Genomic DNA, 23,511 nt, shown 5'->3' with positions numbered 1-23,511 from the left:
TCCCGGCAACAGTCAACTGAGCTTAACGAAAGGTCTATATGATTTCAACCTTCATGTTTGCAATTAAAAATAAATAAGCGCAGGCCAATTTAATTTCCCCTCCCTCTTTTTATAATCGGTTTTTGCCCACCATGTTCTGAACCAGAGTTACTGGAGCAATAGCTTTCTGTCCTCCAGTGGGAATAGAAGAGGCAGAATTCCTACACCGCCAGATTTCCTCCAGTTGCCCGTAGTTCCTGAGGGTGAGGGAGGGCACTGGCAGGACCCGGAATCAGGTTCTCAGGCACATGCCAGACCTGCGTGTTTCCAAGCAAGCATGGTAGCATTTTGCTCCGACTGCTTCCCCTCTGGAATTAAGGCATTCCTGCGGCTGCAGCAGAGGGTGAGACCACATGGCAGGTCTGTGCGTGGATTCTCAGTGATGTGGATGTTCCCTCATGCATCTCCTCCTCTTTTACTTTGAATTAACCACCTCGTAGTCCCAAGGCCACCAGTGACATAAAGCAGGGCAGGTTTTGCACCCTGTGTGCCATCCCGTTGCTCCTCCGTAAGTCCACATGAGTCCCGCTATCTGCTACGGACTGGCAATCAACTGCTTTAATCGCATCCCTTCTCTTTGGTAATCTTGAAAATCCAAGGGAGCTTTGGGCCCTGGCATGTGAGGATGGAGGTCATGGTATCGAAGTGCAAATTACAGTATTTGGGAGACGGATGGCACTTACTGCTGCGTGGCCTTCTGAAGAACTGGCTAGTTGAGGACAGCCTGAGGGTCAGACGGACAAAGAGCTGTAGGCAGGTTGCAGCCCATGTGTGGACTCTCTTATTTGGAAGGTTGCCAGCGTCGGCCTGGAGGAGCAGCTCGGGGAATGCGAATAGCATAGAATGCTGGAGAACGCTTGTAAGACTTGGGAGGGTCAGCAGCCACTTGAATGCTATATGGTGCCTCTGGGTTCTCAGCTGAACCTTCTGGGATATTTTGGGCCTCTGGAGGGATGTATGGAGGGTATGGATCAGTGTACGGGATCTCAGGGGGAGTGTAGGGGGCTTCCAGGGTGACAGGTGTCTCTGGGAGATTGTATGGAGGCTCCAGAGTGAGAGGTGTCTCTGGGGGGATATATGGGGGTTCTAGGGTGGCAGGTGGTTCCGGAGGAATATATGGGGGTTCTAGGGCGACAGGTGGCTCTGGCGGGGTGTATGGAGGCTCCAGAGTGAGAGGCAGCTCTGGAGGGGTGTATGGCGGTTCTAGGGCAACAGGTGTCTCTGGAGGGGTGTATGGGGGTTCTAGAGTGACAAGTGCCTCTGGTGGGGTGTATGGCGGTTCTAGGGCAACAGGTGTCTCTGGAGGGGTGTATGGGGGTTCTAGAGTGACAAGTGCCTCTGGTGGGGTGTATGGAGGCTCCAGAGTGGCAGGTGTCTCTGGAGGGGTGTATGGGGGTTCTAGAGTGACAAGTGCTTCTGGTGGGGTGTATGGAGGCTCCAGAGTGGCAGGTGTCTCTGGAGGGGTGTATGGGGGTTCTAGAGTGACAAGTGCCTCTGGTGGGGTGTACGGAGGCTCCAGAGTGGCAGGTGTCTCTGGAGGTGTGTATGGGGGTTCTAGAGTGACTGATGTCTCTGGGGGAGTGTATGGAGGTTCTAGAGTGACTGATGTCTCTGGAGGAGTGTATGGAGGTTCTAGAGTGACTGATGTCTCTGGAGGAGTGTATGGAGGTTCTAGAGTGACTGATGTCTCTGAAGGAGTGTATGGGGGTTGTAGGGTGACCAGCGTCTCTGGAGGAGTGTATGGGGGTTCTAGGGTGACCGGTGTCTCTGACAGGGTATATGGAGGCTCCAGAGTGACCGGTTTGTCTTGAGGCATGTATGGAGCCTGCAAAATGACAGGGTTCTCTGGGGGGATGAATGGGGGTTCTATAGTGACTGGGTTCTCTGGCGGAGTGTATGGGCGATCCAGAATGGCAGTTGCCCCTGGGGGTGTTTCTTGGGGGATGTATGGAGGCTCCAGAGTGACTGATGTCTCTGGAGGAATATATGGAGGATCCAGAGCGAATGGTCTTTCTTGTGGGACATACGGGGACTCTGAGGAATTGGATGAGACACTGCCTTGTTTTGGAGAGATGTATTTGGGTGGTGGGGGAAGAAATGGAGGCTCTGGGGCAGTGTAAGGCTCCCCCAGAGGAATATAGGGGGGCTCCAGAGATGCAGTCACGTCAGGGGGGATGTAGGGGGCCTCTAGAGCCGTGGGCTGTATCTCTTTAGGAATACGTGGAGGAGCTAGAGGTTTGGGTGCTGTTTCTTGGGGAAAATAGGGTGCTTCCAGGGTGACAGTTCGTTCTGAAGGGACATATGGGGCTTCAATAGGGGGAGGTGTAATTATTGGGGGTATGAAAGGGGGCTCCACAAGGATGGTTGGCTCTGGATCATTGTGCGGGGACCTCAAAGTTGCCTTGGGCCTTCGACGACGGCGTTTGGTGGGATGTGTTGAGTGAGCACCATGGGCTTTTGGAGAAGCAGCTGTGGGCAGAGGGACCGTGAGCATCTGTGGGGTCTTTTTGGAGGCATCTGTGGGCAGAGGGACCGTGAGCACCTGTGGGGTCTTTTTGGAGGCATCTGTGGGCAGAGGGACCGTGAGCATCTGTGGGGTCTTTTTGGAGGCATCTGTGGGCAGAGGGACCGTGAGCACCTGTGGGGTCTTTTTGGAGGCATCTGTGGGCAGAGGGACCGTGAGCACCTGTGGGGTCTTTTTGGAGGCATCTGTGGGCAGAGGGACCGTGAGCACCTGTGGGGTCTTTTTGGAGGCATCTGTGGGCAGAGGGACAGTGAGCACCTGTGGGGACTTTTTGGAGGCATCTGTGGGCAGAGGGACAGTGAGCACCTGTGAGGAAGTTTCAGAGGCATTTGTGGGCGGAGGGACTGTGAGTGCCTGTGGGGACTTTTTGGAGGCATCTGTGGGCAGAGGGACCGTGAGCACCTGCGAGGAAGTTTCAGAGGCATTTGTGGGCAGAGGAACTGTGAGCACCTGTGAGGAAGTTTCTGGAGCATCTGTGGGCAGAGGGACTGTGAGCACCTCTGTGGGGGTTTCAGGTGCTGTTGAAGGAGTGGTGGTGGACAGAGGACCAGTGGCCACCTTTGGGTTGGTTGCTGGCTCTTGTGTCATCAAGATGTCCTTTCTGTTAGGCAGGAGCGTTATTCCACCAGGTGACTTTCTCTTCTTCTTCTTCTTCTTCTTGGGCTTCTGCCCTTTGGCTTCCACCATCTCCCCCAAGATCCATTCAAGGAAGTCTTTGGTAAAGGTATAGATTCCTGGGTTGTTTGCCTGGGCACAGCCCTTTCCCCAGCTTGTGATGCCAATCACGTAATACGGGGAATCCTGGCTTGTCTTGCACATCAAGGGGCCCCCACTGTCACCCTACAGAGAGAAGGAAGGAAGAAACTTAAGTGCTCTTTCAGGAAAGCAAGGTCCCCTCACACTTATGGTGTAGGTGCAAGTCTAAGCCCACCCAGCTGCCAGGACCAAAGACCACATAAACCTTCTTAGCTGCTACATGACACCACAGACTCACCCCCTGCCATTCATCTCTTCATTGCTTGCCAAGAAACGCCCACCCATCTTGTGCTTCTGCCTGTGTTACCAGGAACACATTCACACTATTCATTTAAAGCACATGGCTTCCCTCAAGAATCCCGGGAACCATAACTTATCTTTCACAGAATTACAATTTCCAGCAAACTGCAGTTCCCAGGATTCTCTGGGGCAAGCCATGTACTTTAAATGGGCTTTAAATACATGGCGCTATCACTACAGAATGAATAATGCCGCGTCTGTTTCCATGCTGAATGTGAAGTTCCTTGGAACATACCTTCAGGGAAAGAGCTGAGATTTGCCATAATAGAGCAGACACTCTCTCTAAATGCATTTGTTCGTAAAATTGATTATCAGAATTGATTAGTTCTGAGCTTTTTTTTGTAATTGTCTGTTTTAAAACTGTATTAATCTCCCTAATTTTTGCATATGCTGACATGAGATTTATGGTTTGGGAGAAAATGTCTGAATTGTATTTTCAGAAAATCTGGAAAGGAGAATGTTAGCCGCTTTGAGACTCCTTAAAGGGAGTGAAAGGCGGGATATCAAATCCAAACTCTTCTTCTTCTTCTTCTTCAATGGTATGAGGCACAAATTCACTTTTGGAGTACCGATGACTACAGGGCTACAGTGTTTTCTCAACTAATCCCTTAGTTTGAGTAACTTGGGTGAGGAGGTCTGTCGGGGACTGGGCAGAGGAAGAATGGTGGAGACCACATCCCCAGTCTAACCCTTCCAGGAAGGGGGAAGAGAAAGACAGTTTAGATTTACAACATGGGTTTGAGGGAGATCACAGCTCAGAAGCAGATGAGGGGGAAAGTTGGGAAATAATGGGAGAGGAGGAGGAGGAGGCAGAAGCGGAGCGGCAGCTAGCTGACATGGTATCATCAGAAAGCTTCCCAGACCCTCCATCTCCCAGAACCCATCGAGCCTTGAAAGTAGGAGAGAAAAGAGCTCAAAGACAGAGGGTACATAACAGCACCCATAGAAGTGACGAATGAGGAAGTGGGAGAGACTGGGGGGGGGGTGGTAGATTATCCAAGAGGCTGGGTTCTACAGCCTCTCTCTGTAAATATTGACTAAAAAAGGACAGTAAGAAACCTTTCCTTGACTTTATAGTTTCCTGGGCAACAGCTGAAACCCACCGACAACATCCTGACACGGTCTTGGAAAGAGAGAGAGAAAGACAGGAAAAAAGATTAACCCTGGGCTTATTCATGCTTTCTCTTGTCCTCCTTCAGCCCCAGAAAAAATGCTCTTTAGTGCTCAGTTGGAGCAAACAGCACTTCAGGCTTTCCCCATTGCCATTGGTTCCAATCTGTCACTAAAGAGCCGGTTTTCCCTGGGGCAAAAGGAAAACCGCTCAGACCTGTGTCTAGAAAGCACAAGTTGCTGGTGACTTGTGGAAGTCAGCTGGCAGCTCACCACACCTCGACCTCAGCTGTGCATGCAAAGCCCCAGCAGAGTCTTCAGAGATCTCCCGCTCCCAGCAGAACAGTTTTTCCCCAGAGTCCCTAGTTTAGGGGAAAACTCCTCTTCCACACAGTTCATATCAACTGTTTATTATCTCCAGATGCAAGACAAAGCTAAATACTACTAGATTCAATTCAAGGCAGACAGAAAGCAGAGAGTAAGGTATTAGAGTGTGAGGCAGGAGTGGCGAACCTGTGGCCCTCCAGCTGCTGATGAATTGCAACTTGCATCAGCCATGGCCATTGGCCATTTTTGCTGGGGCTGATGGGCATTGTAGCTCAGCTATGTCTAGAGGGCCAGAGGTTCCCTACCATTGGTGGAGGGGAAGAGGTGAGGAAGAGTGGTCTCAAGTTTTAGGTTCAAAGGGTGTCCACTGTGTGTGGGAGAGGGCACTGTTAGGATATAGTCCCATTCCACCTGTGGAAGTCAGCTGGCAGCTCACCACACCTCGACCTCAGCTGTGCATGCAAAGCCCCAGCAGAGTCTTCAGAGATCTCCCGCTCCCAGCAGAACAGTTTTTCCCCAGAGTCCCTAGTTTAGGGGAAAACTCCTCTTCCACACAGTTCATATCAACTGTTTATTATCTCCAGATGCAAGACAAAGCTAAATACTACTAGATTCAATTCATCTGGTCTCTGAAGTAAGCATACATATGTACAGACAGATCTGCTAACACTATCCCCATGGTAGCTTATGTTGGTGTGTAAAGCCCACAGCCTTTCCCCTGACTCTCGCAGATTCAGTATCAGACCCTGACAGCAAACATGACAAGACACGGACGTGCAACAGGACAGGAACATAATGAAAACAATGCCCTACTATGCCCATTGGTCTACATTCCTGGACCAATGGGAGGGTGGAAGAATCGGCAAGTCATACACTCAACCTTGCAGGTGTTGCTTTGGTAACCCAGTACAACTGGCACCCTTATCTCTGAACATCCAGACATGGGAAGATGTGCTAACTCAAGACATGAGTCCAAGCACTGTGGAGTTTCACCCATTGTTCACATGACGCCAACACGGATTGAGCGACAAACCACTCTGACGCATGCTTTCTGGGCATGAGACAAGCAGAAGTATGGACGAGCCCAAATACAGAAGTGAGATGAGGGAAAGCAGGCCGTGCAGACTCCATGCAGCAAGGCAGACAGAAAGCAGAGAGTAAGGTATTAGAGTGTGAGGCAGGAGTGGCGAACCTGTGGCCCTCCAGCTGCTGATGAATTGCAACTTGCATCAGCCATGGCCATTGGCCATTTTTGCTGGGGCTGATGGGCATTGTAGCTCAGCTATGTCTAGAGGGCCAGAGGTTCCCTACCATTGGTGGAGGGGAAGAGGTGAGGAAGAGTGGTCTCAAGTTTTAGGTTCAAAGGGTGTCCACTGTGTGTGGGAGAGGGCACTGTTAGGATATAGTCCCATTCCACCTTTAGAACAGGCATGTGGAATTGTTGTATGTCACATGTCTGTTTACTTCCAGCACAGTCTGCTGGGAACTTCCGTTGTATATAGCTTTTGCCTATGCTTTTTGCTTGGACACGAAGGGAAGGAGACATGTTTTTCCTTTGTCCTGCTGCTGAATAAAATGCTGTAAATATGCCTACATATGCCTCTGTCCACTACCTCCGTTGCAAAGAGTTCTTATCTCTGTTGGCTTGTGTGCTCAGTCTCTAAAGGTCTCTGAGACTTGAGTCGCAGTTTTTGATGCTGTTCTGAGAACCAGAGTTTGCCCAGCTGCTAGCCAAAGGGCTGGAGCCAGCTGGGGGCCTGCCAAATGCCCCCATCTCCCCTGACACATCCCAACAGGCACAGCCCCAGTTGCCCAAAGCAAAAGGCGTCCCTTAGCTCAGCGACGGAGCATATGCTTTGCTCATCAAAGGTTCAATCCTGGGCAGCTTCAGTTAGTGTCAGGGACTGGGCAGAGGAGGAGTGGTGGAGACCTCTTCCCCAGCCTGACCCTTCCAGAGAAGAAGGAGACAGTTCAGAATTACAACAGGGGTTTGAGGGAGGTCACAACTCAGAGGCAGATGAGGGGGAAAGCTGGGAAATGATGAGAGAGGAGGAGGAGGAGAGAAGAAGCACAGGGGAGTGACAGCTGATGGACTCAGTGTCTTTAGAAAGCATTCCAGACCCTCCCTCTCCCAAGACAAGGCGGGCCTTGAAAGTAGGAGAGCAAAGAGCTCAAAGGCAGAGGACACTTTTCAGCACCAGTAGCGATGACTCATGAGGAAGTGGGAGAGACAGAGGGGGTGGAGACTCATGAGGAGCAACGCCATTATTCTGAGACGCCACATTCCCAAGTCTCTCTGTGGATATTGAATAAAAGCAGATGATAAGGAGTTTTCCTTGTCTTGTCCATCCTGGGGGTTCCTCTGCCGCCTGACAGTTAGAGGGATCTCAAGCAGCTGTGCTAAGGAAGACCTATCACAGCAGTGGGATTCCTTACCTGGCAGCTGTCAATGCCCCCTTCCTCATATCCTGCACATATGGTGTGAGGACTCATGGCCCCATTGTACCACTGGCTGCTGTTGCATTTCTTGGTGTCCAGAATGTTGATTCTCGCCTCCTGAAGGATGTCTGATGTCTTCACACCTGTCAGGAAAGCCAGCAGATTAGGTTGGTTTCTGCTTTCTCCAAGCACTGCAATCCACAGCTCTTCCCTTCCCTAGCCACACACAAACACACACGCAATTTCCCTGCTGGAATATAGCTTGGCAAAACTACATGTTACATTAAATAGGTATTTGCTTCTGTGTGTGCAGTAGTTGTTGTTGTTAAAGTCACAGGTTCAGGATCACACACACACAAATTAAAATATGCATTCAATGTAAAATGTAGCTTGGCAGAGGAAGAGGAAGAAACCAAAACAAGTTACATACACACACACTCATTTTGTGTGCTACTCAAATCATTTCAGCACCTTAGGATATTTTTAAAGCTCCTGTAAGCAAAATGGAAGGAGGAAGGTGTGGGAGTTGCAGTTAAACATGCATGAGTGCTAGTTAGTGCATGAAGGGGTTAAGACCAGGTAGGCCACTCCCCCTTACCTCCGTGAGGGGGGAAGCGAATCTGCTTCTCTTTCTTTTGCTCACTCTCCTCTAGTTATGTAACTGACCAGTACGGACATGTCTGAACTTGTTCCAAAGTACAGACCGCATGCTTGAAACTATAATCTGTATTTTACACCCAGGACAATTCTTCCTCCTTGCTGCTGCATGGAATAATGCATGAACCAGACCTTTCAATTTAGTAAGTAAAGCTTTTAAACTTACTTAACAGGGTGTTGCCTGTAGGCAAAATATCCCAATTTCTACGCTATTCTGGGGGTTAACTCTGAGGGCGTTGTAAGCTCTGCTGGAGGCTCTCTCCTGCGGGAGAGTGTGCAAAGCCTCATGTTTTGAATCTAGGCGCCTGGCCAATTTGTTTTAGTATTAATTACCCACATGTGGGTTGGATCTATTTTCCACTTCCAGAGAAGGAAGCACCAGAAAACAACTACCTTTGTGTGAAGGGGAAGCAGCCAGATTTCCATCTGACCTGAAATAAGCCTTCATTAATTTCTGTTCTCCCAGATCTGAAGTTTGTGGGGACTGGGATACCAGCCATCCACACAGCAGCACCTCTATCTCCCCCTGCCCTGTGTGTTATCTTCACAGCTGCGTTTCCACCCCTGCTTGAGCTGCCCCCAGTCCCTGTCTCCCTCTGCTCCCAGTCTCTCACTGTTCTGGGAGGTGGTGCCCCAGCCACTGATGTGGCAGTCTGAGAAGCTGGTATCAGAGCCCATGGTGACAGGAGGCAGGCAGGCTGGCTGAACGTAGTCGCTAAAAGCCACAGGTTTCTCGAGTTTTATCAGTGCAATGTCATTGGCCTCCGTGCGCGGGTTGTAATCCTGGTGGAGGAGGACTTTGTGCACCGAGCGGATTTGCACATTGTCCGGCAACTTGGAAAGGTCTGTGGCACCCACCACAATCCTCCAGAGATTCAGTGAGCTGCAGGTAAAACAGAACATGGTTAGCGCGAGGCCCTCCGGAGTTTTTTTAAACAGAGTTTTCCCTGACTACTGCTGCAAAAATGGGGGGAATAATAATTCCTGGACACCCTAATACTGATAAACATGTATACCTGAAGGAGCGTCTTCATCCCCATCATCCAGCCCGGACACTGAGGTCCAGCGCCGAGAGCCTTCTGGTGGTTCCCTCCCTGTGAGAAGTGAGGTGACAGGGAACCAGGCAGAGGGAACAGCCTCCCATCAGATGTCAAGGAAATAAACAACTATCTGACTTTTAGAAGACATCTGAAGGCAGCCATGTTTAGGGAAGTTTTTAATGTCTGACACTGTATTGTTATTAAATATTCGGTTGGAAGCTGCCCAGAGTGGCTGAGGAAACCCATGGGCAGGGTATAAATAATATATCATCATCATCATCATCAAGCTATGAGGCACACCTGGACTATTTACACCAATTCCAGCTTCATGCAGATGTTAACATGCCAGTCTTGTGGTTTTGTTGGTTGCTGGTACTGAGCAAATAGTAGAACTAACTGATGAGTCACACTGCACACATTTTGCTGGGACACTGCACTGGGCTGAAGTTACCTATAGATTCATGTTAATGTGCCTGTATACTTTTACAGTTAGTCCAAAATGGCGTGCCAGCATTCTGGATGGTCATTTAAATCACAAAGTACATGTATCAGAATAGCTGCTCCTCTTGTCCCTCTGAATGTCCCACCCCTGGGAATCAGCCAGGTATCAGAACCAGCCCCTGCACAAACAGCTTCTGAAGCAGGGAAGGGGTGACCCACTGCAGGGAAACACCTGATGTGCCGATGAGGCAACATAAAGTTTCTGAGACATGGCGAAAGGACAGAAGGAAGCAGACAGCTCCCACCAGTGTCCAGTTTCTAGCATGCAGCTGAGTCTGCCTAGAATCTCTGCCCACTATTCTGTGGGATGTAATCCGCTGGGAGCAGTCAAGTACAACATTCCTTGTTTTGCTAGAGTGGACATGCAGGGGATGTTGGTCCAGCCAGTCAAAACTTCCTGTTCCTCCTGGCCTGGAGCATCCTTCCTTGCATGTGACTAGTGGGTGGGTGTGACCTAACCTGTCCAGGTAAAAGGACAAGGCATGCTGCCGCTCTCTCTTTTCCATCTTCCTTTCATCTTGCAAACTTCCTGGACTAAACTGCTGGCTGCCAGCCAAGCAGTCGCCCAGGTCATCTCCCTTTTGGGGTAATCCTGTTTGTACATGTTTCTTTTTAATCTGTTTAATCATTTTTTCAATACAAACAACAACCGCAAATGACACATACAACAAAAACCATAATAACAATAATAACACAATTTGACAATTCAGATTTGAATACACTGATATACCTATGACTACACCTTTTTTAACAATATTTTCCTACCTCTCTCTCCTCCCCCTACTTCACACCACTAACATGTTTGTAACTTTAAGCCTAAGGCCTGCCTTCAGGGATCACACTATGCTCTGCCTGATCGTGAATAAACTTTCTTTTCACTGCTTATGAATAAGACTATGGTGTCTTTATTCTTTTAGGAGGGATTCAAGGGGTCTCACCAGGAAAATATTAGAACACATTTCAATCTGGACAAGCCACATGGAATTGTGTATTGTCTTAAGAAACTCACACAAGTTTGCAACTAGTTTTCTGCTGTGTAAAGGGGAATGCACTCTGCTAAGCAAAGGAACTTGCTGGTTCAAGTTAGGAAGGATATTAATAAACAATATATCCTCTCCTGCCACCCTGAACATTCCCACATATTCTGACATGTTCTTGTGGATAGACAAAGGCACTCTGCACATGCTCAGAAGCACCACACATCTTCAGCCTGTGCCAGAAACCTTGCCTTGCCTTCCCACCTCGGGGACATTCTGCTTGCCCTCAGCAGGCCAGACGTCCATTTTCCTGCCATCTTTCATACTTGCCTTCTCTTAGTCTTGAAGCAGTGAGCTGCTGTGAGGACCCAGCGCTTGGAAAGGACGGATCCCCCGCACGAGTGCCGTGTTCCCTTGGAGGAGGGGATCTGGACGCTGACAAGCCAGGGCCACTCTCCAGCCAGGGCGTCGACACCACCCACAATTCTCATGCTGCCACCGTGGATGGGGGCCAGGGGTCGTTTCCCGCAGTCTGACGGGAAGGAAAGAACGTTGGAGGTGTTTACTTCTGAATTGGAACAAACACCAGTCAGGTTTTCTGCGGACTGATATCTATATCAGTTCCAAGAATTGAAAAGGTGATAACATCCCCCCAGAAACTGACTGGCAAGCGAAAAGGATAGAATATTTACAACTCGCAAAGATGACAGGGAGAAAAAGAGGAAATTCAATACAGAAAGTTAATAAATATTGGATAATATTTAAAGAATATCTTAAAAATTACTGTGACAATGTTAACCTCCTGACCGACTTAGAATGAATCTTTAAATATAGAGAAAGTACATAGCAAAAATTCTTCTGATAAAAAATGGGAAAGTAAAATAATAACAATGAAATGTGTATAGATAAACAAAATGTAAAATAGCACAATGAGAACAATCGGAAGTTAGTGTCTATGGTGTGTCTATGTAGTGGTGTGTATTGTATGTATTGTCTAAGTTGTATGTAAATTGATATATAATAAAGGTGATTTAAAAAGAAAAGAAAAGAAACTTCTCAGTATGCAAGGAAGTTTGATGTGTATTGTATGTATTGTCTAAGTTGTATGTAAATTGATATATAATAAAGGTGATTTAAAAAGAAAAGAAAAGAAACTTCTCAGTATGCAAGGAAGTTTGATTCTGAGGTCTCAGCTCCTGTTTTCGGCAGTCAGTGGTGCCATCGTGTGGCCAGCTTGTGCAAAGGCAGCTTGAATACCCACAAAGAGGGACATTCTGGCATCAGAAAGCCAGAGCTTCATAGGATAGCGCAGTTCTTTGTTGTTGTTTAGTCGTTTAGTCGTGTCCGACTCTTCGTGACTCCATGGACCAGAGCACGCCAGGCATTTCTGTCTTCCACTGCCTCCCGCAGTTTGGTCAAACTCATCCTGGTAGCTTCGAGAACACTATCCAACCATCTCGTCCTCTGTTGTCCCCTTCTCCTTGTGTCCTCCATCTTTCCCAACATCAGGGTCTTTTCCAGGGAGTCTTCTCTTCTCATGAGGTGGCCAAAGTACTGGAGCCTCAGCTTCACGATCTGTCCTTCCAGTGAGCACTCGTGGCTGATTTCCGTAAGAATGGAGAGGTTTGGTCTTCTTGTCCAGGGGACTCTCAAGAGTCTCCTCCAGCACCATAATTCAAAAGCATCAATTCTTCGGCGATCAGCCTTCTTTATGGTCCAGCTCTCACTTCCATACATCACTACTGGGAAAACCATAGCTTTTACTATAAGGACCTTTGTTGGCAAGGTGATGTCTCTGTTTTTTAAGATACTGTCTAAGTTTGTCATTGCTTTTCTCCCAAGAAGCAGGCGTCTTTTAATTTCGTGGCTGCGTTCACCATCTGCAGTGATCATGGAGTGATCAAGAAAGTAAAATCTCTCACTGCCTCCATTTCTTCCCCTTCTATTTGCCAGGAGGTGATGGGACCAGTTGCCATGATCTTTGTTTTTTTGATGTTGGGCTTCAGACCATATTTTGCACTCTCCTCTTTCACCCTCATTAAAAGATTCTTTAATTCCTCCTCACTTTCTGCCATCAAGGTTGTGTCATCTGCATATCTGAGGTTGTTGATATTTCTTCCGGCGATCTTAATTCTGGCTTGGGATTCATCCAGCCCAGCCTTTCGCATGATGAATTCTGCATATAAGTTAAATAAGCAGGGAGACAATATACAGCCTTGTCGCACTCCTTTCCCAATTTTGAACCAATCAGTTGTTCCATATCCAGTTCTAACTGTAGCTTCTTGTCCCACATAGAGATTTCTCAGGAGACAGATGAGGTGATCAGGCACTCCCATTTCTTTTAGAACTTGCCATAGTTTGCTGTGGTCGACACAGTCAAAGGCTTTTGCATAGTCAATGAAGCAGAAGTAGATGTCTTTCTGGAACTCTCTGGCTTTCTCCATAATCCAGCGCATGTTTGCAATTTGGTCTCTGGTTCCTCTGCCTCTTCTAAATCCAGCTTGCACTTCTGGGAGTTCTCGGTCCACATACTGCTTGAGCCTTCCTTGTAGAATTTTAAGCATAACCTTGCTAGCATGTGAAATGAGTGAAATTGTGCGGTAGTTGGAGCATTCTTTGGCACTGCCTTTCTTTGGGATTGGAATGTAGACTGATCTTCTCCAATCCTCTGGCCACTGCTGAGTTTTCCAAACTTGCTGGCATATTGAGTGTAGCACTTTAACGGCATCATCTTTTAAAATTTGAAATAGTTCAGCTGGAATACCATCACTTCCACTGGCCTTGTTATTTGCAGTGCTTTCTAAGGCCCATTTGACTTCACTCTCCAGGATGTCTAGCTCAAGGTCAGCAACCACACTACCTGGGGTGTACGAGACATCCATATCCTTCTGGTATAATTCCTCTGTGTATTCTTGCCACCTCTTCTTGATGTCTTCTGCTTCTGTTAGGTCCTTACCACTTTTGTCCTTTATTATGGTAATCTTTGTACGAAATGTTACTTTCATATCCCCAATTTTCTTGAACAGATCTCTGGTTCTTCCCATTCTGTTGTTTTCCTCTATTTCTTTGCATTGCTTGTTTAAGAAGGCCTTCTTGTCTCTCCTTGCTATTTTTTTGGAAATCTGCATTCAATTTCCTGTATCTTTCACTGTCACCCTCAAATTTTGCTTGTCTTCTCTCCCCCGCTATTTGAAAGGCCTCGTTGGACAGCCACTTTGCTTTCTTGCATTTCCTTTTCATTGGGATGGTTTTTGTTGCTGCCTCCTGTATAATGTTGTGAGCCTCCATCCATAGTTCTTCAGGCACTCTGTCCAGAAAATCTAAATCCTTAAATCTGTTCCTCACTTCCACTGTGTATTCATAAGGGAGTTGGTTTAGATTGTATCTTACCGGCCAAGTGGTTTTTCCTACTTTCTTCAGTTTAAGCTTGAATTTTGCTGTAAGAAGCTGATGATCTGAGCCACAGTCAGCTCCAGGTCTTGTTTTTGCTGACTGTATTGAGCTTCTCCATCTTTGGCTGCAGAGAATATACTCAATCTGATTCCGATGCTGCCCATCTGGTGATGTCCATGTGTAGAGTCGTCTCTTGTGTTGTTGGAAAAGCGTGTTTGTGATGACCAGCTTGTTCTCTTGACAGAACTCTATTAGCCTTTGCCCTGCTTCATTTTGAACTCCAAGGCCAAACTTGCCAGTTGTTCCTTTTATCTCTTGATTCCCTACTTTAGCATTCCAATCCCCTATAATGAGAAGAACATCCTTCTTTGGTGTCACTTCTATAAGGTCTTGTAAGTCTTCATAGAATTGGTCAATTTCAGTTTCTTCAGCACCAGTAGTTGGTGCATAAACCTGGATTACTGTGATGTTAAAAGGTCTGCCTTGGATTCGTATCGAGATCATTCTATCATTTTTGAGATTGTATCCCAGTACAGCTTTCGCCACTCTTTTGTTGACTATGAGAGCCACTCCATTTCTTTTACGGGTTTCTTGCCCCCAGTAGTACATATGATAGTCATCCGAACTGAATTCGCCCATTCCCGACCATTTTAGCTCACTGATACCCAGAATGTCATTATTTATTCTTGCCATCTCATTTTTGACCACATCCAACTTACCAAGGTTCATGGTTCTTACATTCCAGGTTCCTATGCAATATTTTTCTTTACAGCATTGGACTTTCCTTTCGCTTCCATGCATATCCGCAATTGAGCATCCTTTTGGCTTTGGCCCAGCCGCTTCATCAGCTCTGGATCTACTTGTACTTGTCCTCCGCTCTTCCTCAGTAGCATGTTGGACGCCTTCTGACCTGAGGGGCTCATCTTCCAGCATCATAACTTTAAATGCCTGTTGTCTTTGTCCATGGAGTTTTCTTGGCAGGGATACTGGAGTGGCTTGCCGGTTCCTCCTCCAGGTGGATCACGTTTGGTCAAAACTCTCCACTATGACCTGTCCATCTTGGGTGGCCCTGCACGGCATAGTTCATAGCTTCTCTGAGTTATTCAAGCCCCTTCGCCACGGCAAGGCAGTGATCCATGAAGGGGAGCACAGTTCTTTACTTCTAGGAAAAATGGTGCTGGTACTGTGAGCCCTTCAGTACCTACGGCAGGGGGGGGGGAAGCACTGGGAGAGAGGACACTTACGTATGTATCATAGGGTGGGGCTCTATGATGTCATGGGCCTGCCAACTTTCAAAAGACAACCCAATATCAGAGCAAGGCTGAAGGATGGAACTGTTAGAATTCCTGATCTATGACTGCAGTCATGGGATTTTTGTCTATCACATGACGGTGTATGTTTTGACTCCACAAAGTGGGAAATGACAAAGACAGGATGTTTGTGTTATTGTGTTCCAATGAAGTGGGACTATTGTCCTTTGTTCCTTTTCTCTTTGCTGTCTGATGCTAGAGAGAGAGGGAGCCATGTTGCAGTGCTCCATGTCTGTTTCTATGTAAATAAATTAGATTAGCCTAAACGCTGAGTCGCTGAGGTCTGTTACGCAAAGCTGCGAAGACTTGCAGATCCCTAAGCATGCCAATGTCTGTTGGCATCGGTCGCAGTGATGTTCGGGCTGAAGAAAGGTTTTGAAGCTCCCTAATGATCGACCAGGAGGGAGAGAACATGCCAGTCGGGCATATTTCTTTGCCAGGGTCCTACTCGAGTGTAGGCTGACCTCCTGGCAGGAACTTGTCAGTCAAGGTGCAGAATTACAGAATTGACCTTGAAGGGCAATTGGGAAAGGAGAAGGGGTGTGTGTGTGTGTGTGTACGTGTTTTCATTTCGGTTGTTGCTGTTTTTTTGTTTCCTCCTTGAACGTTTTTGTGGAAACAGAGATTGGAGGAACTCTTCTGCAAATGTTTCCTCTTTCAGAATGATGTGTGCTGTGGCTTCTAAAGTGGCGTTTTAAAATAATACAGCTACAAACCTTAAAGGTCAAAGTTTCAAAGATGCAGTTCAGAGATGAGGCTCATTCTTTGCAAATGAAAGGTCTAGGTTGAGTCTCTAGCAGCGGGGAAGCATATGCCCATGCTGCCCAGGGTGGGCGCACTCCCGAAGGGGGCGTGGCATGGAGGGTGCCCTCCCAGGCATGGGACAGCCGCTCGGGTGCCTGGAGTGGCGCATGCAACCTGCAGCCGGGGGAGGAGCAAGCCATCCATGGCGGACATTTGGCACTCCACCCACGACTCCCAAGCCTCCCCCAAGCTGTCAAAATGAAGGGGGAAGGGGGGGCAATGCCACTGGCAAAATGGCACAGCTCCCCCCTTACCCCGATGGCTCGGGGTAGGTTTGGGAGTCACAGGCAGGAGGCATGTTGAATGTCACCCCCCTCAGTGAAGGCACCTGGGGCGGACCGCCCCCACCGCTCCCCTTCCTAAGCCCCTGGTCTCTAGCATGCCCAGGTAGGGCTGGCAAGGCCCCCTTTTGAAGCCATGAAGATACACCTGAAACAAATGGACCAGTTGTCTCACTCAGCCTAAGCACTCATCTTCTGTTTGTCCCATGATCTTTTCCGTTTGTCTCATGTTTTCTAGGGCTCTGAGAGGTTTTTCTTCCATCCCGCCACTTCCCCTGGGAAAATTCGCTGTCTACTACTGAATCAGAGCAAATTTCCATCCCCAGTAAACCCAATTAGCATTTTTTCCCCTGATTCAGCAGTAAACCACAGGTTTTCCTGGGGAAAGAGACAGTACAAAAGAAAAACTATGGACCCATGCCTAAAAATCATGGGACAAGTGTGGATGAGCTCTAAGGCAGTAGCCTGTGTTCCTATGGTCTGTGTGTGTGGTTTGGGAGCTGCACGGTCAGGGAAGAAACAATTCTGTCCAGGGTTGTAAAGACTGCGGAGAGAATAATTGGGTGCCCTCTTCCCACCTTGGATCAAATCTACGCTTCCAGGTGCCATAAGAAAGCTGCAGAGATAGCACATGATAGTGCACACCCGGGAAATGATCTCTTTCAGCTTCTGCCTTCTGGAAGAAGGTGCAGGGTTATAAAGACTAGGACTAGCCGCCTGAGAAACAGTTTCTATCCAAATGCAATTTTGGTTTTAAATGCAGTGTAAGGTAGTCTCTATGGGAGTATACTGTATTTAATTATGGGGTATCAGAGTTTTTAGGAGGCTAATCAGGTTGGGATAGCTGGAATAGCAGGCGTGTTGGTTTTGAATGTCTTATGTAGATTTTTTTTTCTTCCCAATTTCGTTGTTCTGTTTGGGACAATGACAATAAAGATTATCATATCGTATCATATTGTATCGTATAAAAGAAATAATTTTAGACTAGCTGATAGTCCTGAGCTTTAAATTGCTGTCCTGAGAATGTCGCCCCCCCACCCACCGCAAACTGAGACCTGACAAGAATCAAGGGGATATCTGGTGGGGCCCCTAAAATAGAGAGAGAGAAACTGGTTGCAAGAGGCAGATTCAAACAGTTGCTAGCACTTGCATCCCCAAAAGCAGATAACTAATTGTAGCCTGGAATGATGTGTGTTGACTCCAAGTAAGAAGGACCACCAGGTTCCACAGGACTTACTTCATAGCAGTCATAAGCCAAGGGGAATTGGGACCTGGAACTGTGTGGGGGTTTGTCTTCACTTCTGTTTATCTTGGACCTAGTAAGGATGGTTCTGAAATGGTTTCTGCTTGCCCCATGCTTTCTAGCCACGAGTCTGGAGGTTTTCAATTTCCCTGCCACTTTCCCCAGGAAAATTTGCTCTTTACCACTGATTTGGAACAAATGTCAAGCCACAGGAAACCCAATTGATGTTTGGTCCAATTCAGAGGTAAAGGGCAAGTTTTCCCCATGGAAAGCTTCAGTCTAGTAAAAACTTCATTCCTTCTGCCTCATCTTAGGATGGGAACGATGCAGAGAGCACCACCATCATGCTCTTTGCAAGAAACATCCTCCCCCCCTTCACATTTATTTTTGGTTCCCTCAACATCTAGCTTGGGAAAGACCTCCTGTGGCACTTAAAGGTGCTTTGTGAGTTTGGGTTGGTCTTAATAAAAGATCTGTTCTCCATCTTAGGGCAAATCTATGGCAATTTCTATCAGACGAAAGGTATTCAGGATAGTATTGTCCCTTAACACATATTAATCATTTCTCCAAACTCTCAGGGTGATAGTGAGAGTGGTTTGCTTTCACTTCTCCAATATATACAGACATTTCTACAGCTACCTACTTAGCAGAACACTAAGCGCTCCAAGTGCCGACTGAGACGGTGCGAAATGAATTATTGCTTCAACACCAATTTTTAGGCCAGGAGGGCCGTTTGAATCCTGGGTTTTCCAGCTCACAGCAAACAGAGAATCAGGTCCTAAAGCAGGCACCATGAAAATATTCCACCAGGTATGTTGAAGAGCTGGTTGGATGCCCTGACTTTCAACATCTGCCTGCGCCAAAGCCTCAGACACAGGGCCAAAATTATCAGGACTCTGTAATGGGTGGAACGAGAGACTCTCTTATGTTGATCCTCCTTAACCAGACTTGTCTCAGAACAGGAGCCCAGAAGATGACCATCATTTTGCTTTTATCCTCTGCCCTCGTTAATCTGAATAATTGACAGCTACCATTCACCTCTCATGGAACACAGGCAGCTCCAAAAATGGGTGGGGCTGGCTTCATTAAGATCTGGGTTGTGTTTTGGTGGGAACATGCCTAAAGAGAACGGCTGAGTGAGAGCTCTAGTGTGGGCCTGGTCAAAGGGACTACGAGATAAAGGTCTCACCCCCAGCCACAGACCCCAAGCCCCACTTACCTGCTGGATCATATCCATGTGTCCCCAACAACCTCAGCAAGGCCACGACCCCCAGAAGCAGCCCAGCTGGGACTCCCTTTATGAGCTGCGGTTCCTGGTAGCGGTTCCACATCGTTTGGCCTCAGCAGCAAGATGTCGACTTTGGTGGGTTCTCCTTCTGTGTTGCTAGGAGACAGAGCCTGGCCATGTCCACTGAGGAAGGGGGTGGGATGAACAGGTCACCCATCCCCTATGGACCAGACACAGGGTAGCACCACCTCCAAGGAAAGAGTCTCCAGGAAGCAGGCAGAACCTCTCTGCTGGCAGTAGAGCACTGGGCGTTACAGTGTCTCCAAAGAACTTCTGGAGGAGGTCTGGTCATCATGGCTGGGCTGTGGAACCTCTACACAATAGACCTTCTGGAAGCCTGCAATCTTCTGGAAGCCCAGCAAGGCCTTTCTGTTTGGTCTGATCTGAGCAGCAGATGTTGGGAACTCAATCCACGGCCTGCCCAATTTCACAAATAACCACAGGAAGGATGCTCACAGAGAAACCCATAGAGCTATGGAAACATCACAGGGGCTGTTGAGAACAACTCAACTTTGATCCACCTCGGCCGGCAAGACACCTTGGGGCCAGGCTGGCAAATGCCTCCACATCACCAAGAGACCTTTGGCCAAGTGGTGAGGCTGAAATCGGTTTCCCAATTCCTTCTCTGACATTTCTTGTGCCCAAAGGTTCTTCTTCCAGGCAGAGTTGAGATGACCAAATGTCATATCCACTTTCCTTAGCTACCTAGTTATTTTTCTAAAACTGATTACAGTGGTACCTCGTGTTATGGAAGAGATCCATTCCGGAGGCCCCTCCATAATGTGAAATGCCTGCAACTTGAAGCGCTGTGTTTGTGCAGGCGCGTGGCGCGATTTGGCGCTTCTGTGCATACACGAAGCATGATTTAGCACTTCTGTGCATGCGCGAGTGGCAAAACCCAGAAGGAACCTGTTCTGGTACTTCTGGGTTGCCACGGGACGTAACGCGAAAAGACGCAACATGAAGCGGATGCAACACAAGGTATGACTGTATAAGTTGTTGTTATATTAGCAAATGAAAATTGTATGCCATTCATTACTCTTATTACATTTTCTTCCCACCTTTCCCAAAACAGCCAGAGGCAATTTAAGGGGGGGGGGGAATCAAATATATACATGGTTTTAAACCAGACTATGAACAGCAAATAATCCATATAATACTACCCCCCACCCATTTTTTAGAAACAAAATCACCTGGCAAAATGCAGACCTGATTACATCTTTTTCCTGGAAAAAATACCTCTGTGAGCACAAGTTTATTACAATTTCATTTATTATTCCTGGGATACGGTATGAAAGGTGAAATAAAAATACTGCGTTAATAAAGGACATTTTGAGCCTTGAAAGCATATCTCAGCCACATTTGCAACATCCATATTAGGCAGACCACTGTTACAATTTCCAGCTGGGGGAAAGGAGGAAGAAGACTGCCTACAAGCCAGGATGGCATTCAAATCCGCATGATGCTTCATCAGCTCACAAGCAGAGAGATACTAGGAGTCCAGCCTTCCTCCAGATTACTGCAGCATTTGGTTCCCATGAGGAAGTTTGCTTTTAGTTTCCAGAAGATTTGCTTCTCCAGTCACCTGCAGGAAATATGGGAAACACCTTCCTGATTGATGTTGCTGTGGCAGACCCTGCCAGTGTCTCCAAGAGGTTGCAGGATACTTTCCTCAACATTGTATACTTGAAGGAGCGTCTCCACCCCCATCATTCTACCTGGACACCGAGGTCCAGCCCCGAAGGCCTTCTGGCGGTTCCCTCCCTGCGGGAAGCGAGGTTACAGGGAACCAGGCAGAGGGCCTTCTCAGTAGTGGCACCCGCCCTGTGGAACGCCCTCCCACCAGGCAATAAACAACTATTCTACTTTTAAAAGACATCTGAAAACAGCCCTGTTTAGGGAAGTTTTTAATGACTGATGTTTCATCGTGTTTTTAATATTCTGTTGGGAGCCGCCCAGAGTGGCTGGGGAAACCAAGGCAGATGGACGGAGTATAAATAATAAATTATTATTATTCAAACCCATCAAACCTCCTTTGGGGTAGTTTCTCGGGAATGGTGGATGTAGAAAGAATTTGCCCATGTGAAGTCCACCTGCTGGAAACTCTTACTCACATGGTTCTTAAATGTAAACTATATGATTCTATGATTTTATGATATGCTGATTTCCGCCAGCAGTTTCTAGATCAACTCTGCATCCCCAAATGGAAACCAGAGTTGGAGGTCATACATTTTCTATTACTGGGGAATGATCAGGAGCTCACCAAGTTAGCAGCTAAATATCTCTATTTGGTTTTTTGTCACAGAAACACATTGCAGACGTCTGATCTCCCTGGAGACCTAGAGATGTAATGTTAGACTTTTTGCCTCTTTTCATTTGACAAATGTTCTGTGACATTGGGGAGGTGGTCATTCTGTATTGATTTACTATAGATGTTTGTATGTGACACCAATAAAAGGTTTGATGATGATGATGATGATGATGATTCTCGCCCTGAGCATTTGGGTCACAGAGCCTGCTTGGAGCTGCTCAGCTGCTGCCCCCAATCCAAAAACTGAGATGATCCATTTTGATGCCTGGTTCCTCCCCACGCCTGGTGAGGACCAGACCTTGTACATAGCTGGCTTTCTATGGGGTGAGAACATGGTGCCACCAGTTTGCTGATGTTGAACCTGTGAAGGTCTGGCCAATGCATGGATGGTTGACCACTTAGGAGCCCCACGGGTTCCACAGAGGAAGAAAGGAAGGATGTTAACAGAGGAATATCTGGGCTTCTCAGTTCATCCCAGGCTTCTCAAGTTCTTTATTACTGCATACAGCAACCGTGTGAACAGCTTGGCTTCTTTTTGTAATGCGTTGTGGTTCTAGCGCTGCCTTGTAGTTTTCATAGGATATGAGCCACCCCCTTGAGGTGGAAGGGCCGTCCGATGGGCTGAGAGAGGGTGCGACAGAGGGCATAGGGAAGGTGTAGGGAGAAGATAGTCTGATGTATGCTTCCGCAGTTAAGCCAAGCCCTACCAGGCCCTGCCTGAAGACTGGCGAATTCCAGTGAGCAGAGAGACATTTGTCAAAGAGAACACAGAGCAAACCAGGCAACTTCTGGCTGGATGGAATTCTTTCCTAAATGCAAGTCACCCAGAACACTTCCCTCGGGGGAGATGAGCGAGGCACGGTTGGAAGTTGATCCCACAAAGTCCTCCTCCAAGGAGAAAGAGGAAGAGGATCAGTCACCACGAACACTCAAAGTGGCAAGGTTTTACAGAGTATGTTGGCATGGGCAGAGGCAAAGCTGCCTGCTGCAACCACCTCTAAGACCATGCCTTGCTTTTGCACTGTTGGACCAGCCTCTCTGAGGATCCATGGACATTTAAAGCAGGGGTCGGCAACCTAAGGCCCGTGGGCCGGATACGGCCCAATCGCCTTCTCAATCCAGCCCACAGACAGTCCAGGAATCAGCGTGTTTTTACATGAGTGGAATGTGTCCTTTTATTTAAAATGCATCTCTGGGTTATTTGTGGGACATAGGAATATTGTCATAGAATCATAGAATCATAGAGTTGGAAGAGACCACAAGGGCCATAGAGTCCAACCCCCTGCCAAGCAGGAAACACCATCAGAGCACTCCTGACATATGGTTGTCAAGCCTCTGCTTAAAGACCTCCAAAGTAGGAGACTCCACCACACTCCTTGGCAGCAAATTCCACTGTCAAACAGCTCTTACTGTCAGGAAGTTCTTCCTAATGTTTAGGTGGCATCTTCTTTCTTGTAGTTGGATCCATTGCTCCGTGTCCGCTTCTCTGGAGCAGCAGAAAACAACCTTTCTCCCTTCTCTATGTGACATATTTTTATATATTTGAACATGGCTATCATATCACCCCTTAACCTCCTCTTCTCCAGGCTAAACATGCCCAGTTCCTTAGCCGTTCCTCATAAGGCATCATTTCCCCCAAAAATATAGTCCAGCCCACCACATGGTCCGAGGGACGGTGGACCGGCCCACGGCTGAAAAAGGTTGCTGACCCCTGTTTTAAAAGCACTGAGGTCCTGAGTGCAAATCCTGCATCTCTAGGCAGGGCTGGGGACTTCCCTTCCTTGAAACCCCAGGAAGCTGCTGCCAGTGTGGTGTAGTGGTTAAGAGCAGTGGACTCGTAATCTGGTGAACCGGGTTCGCGTCTCCGCTCCTCCACATACAGCTGCTGGGTGACCTTGGGCCAGTCACACTTCTCTGAAGTCTCTCAGCCCCACTCATCTCACAGAGTGTTTGTTGTGGGGGAGGAAGGGAAAGGAGAATGTTAGCCGCTTTGAGACTCCTTCGGGTAGTGATAAAGCGAGATATCAAATCCAAACTCTTCTTCTTCTTCTTCTTCTTCTTCGGTCTGTGTAGACAATACAGACCTAGTTGGGCTAAATAGTCTGACTCAGTATGAAGTAGTTTCCTATGTCCCTAACATTTGGATTTCCCTCAATGAAAAGGGTGCCGAAAGCCCTCATTGGAGTTCGCAACTGTTCAGCTGTGCATGTA

General features: G+C 47.6%; 1 protein-coding gene and 1 long non-coding RNA gene across 2 annotated transcripts; one reads left to right on the top strand and one right to left on the bottom strand.

Moving 5' to 3' along the window:
• Positions 1–563: 563 nt before the first annotated feature.
• LOC309542456 (uncharacterized protein) lies at positions 564–19,271 on the bottom strand. The gene is made up of 5 exons (XM_082241255.1): positions 18,921–19,271; positions 11,001–11,202; positions 8,767–9,035; positions 7,493–7,638; positions 564–3,403 (listed from the first exon to the last, which is right to left on the bottom strand). Exons 1-5 carry the CDS (start codon positions 19,030–19,032, stop codon positions 821–823), a joined length of 3,312 nt encoding a protein of 1,103 aa, XP_082097381.1. The 5' UTR covers positions 19,033–19,271; the 3' UTR covers positions 564–820.
• A 1,879-nt stretch (positions 19,272–21,150) lies between these two features.
• LOC309541483 lies at positions 21,151–23,507 on the top strand. Its single transcript, XR_014223730.1, has 3 exons — positions 21,151–22,521; positions 22,924–23,116; positions 23,374–23,507. It is a non-coding gene; the product is annotated as an uncharacterized lncRNA (long non-coding RNA).
• Positions 23,508–23,511: the final 4 nt, after the last annotated feature.

Source organism: Podarcis vaucheri, assembly GCF_965113315.1.
Source record: "Podarcis vaucheri genome assembly, chromosome: 10".
NCBI classification, from domain to species: domain Eukaryota; kingdom Metazoa; phylum Chordata; class Lepidosauria; order Squamata; family Lacertidae; genus Podarcis; species Podarcis vaucheri.
The sequence above is the reverse complement of the archived record's forward strand: the minus strand, read 5'-3'. Positions and strand labels throughout refer to the sequence as shown.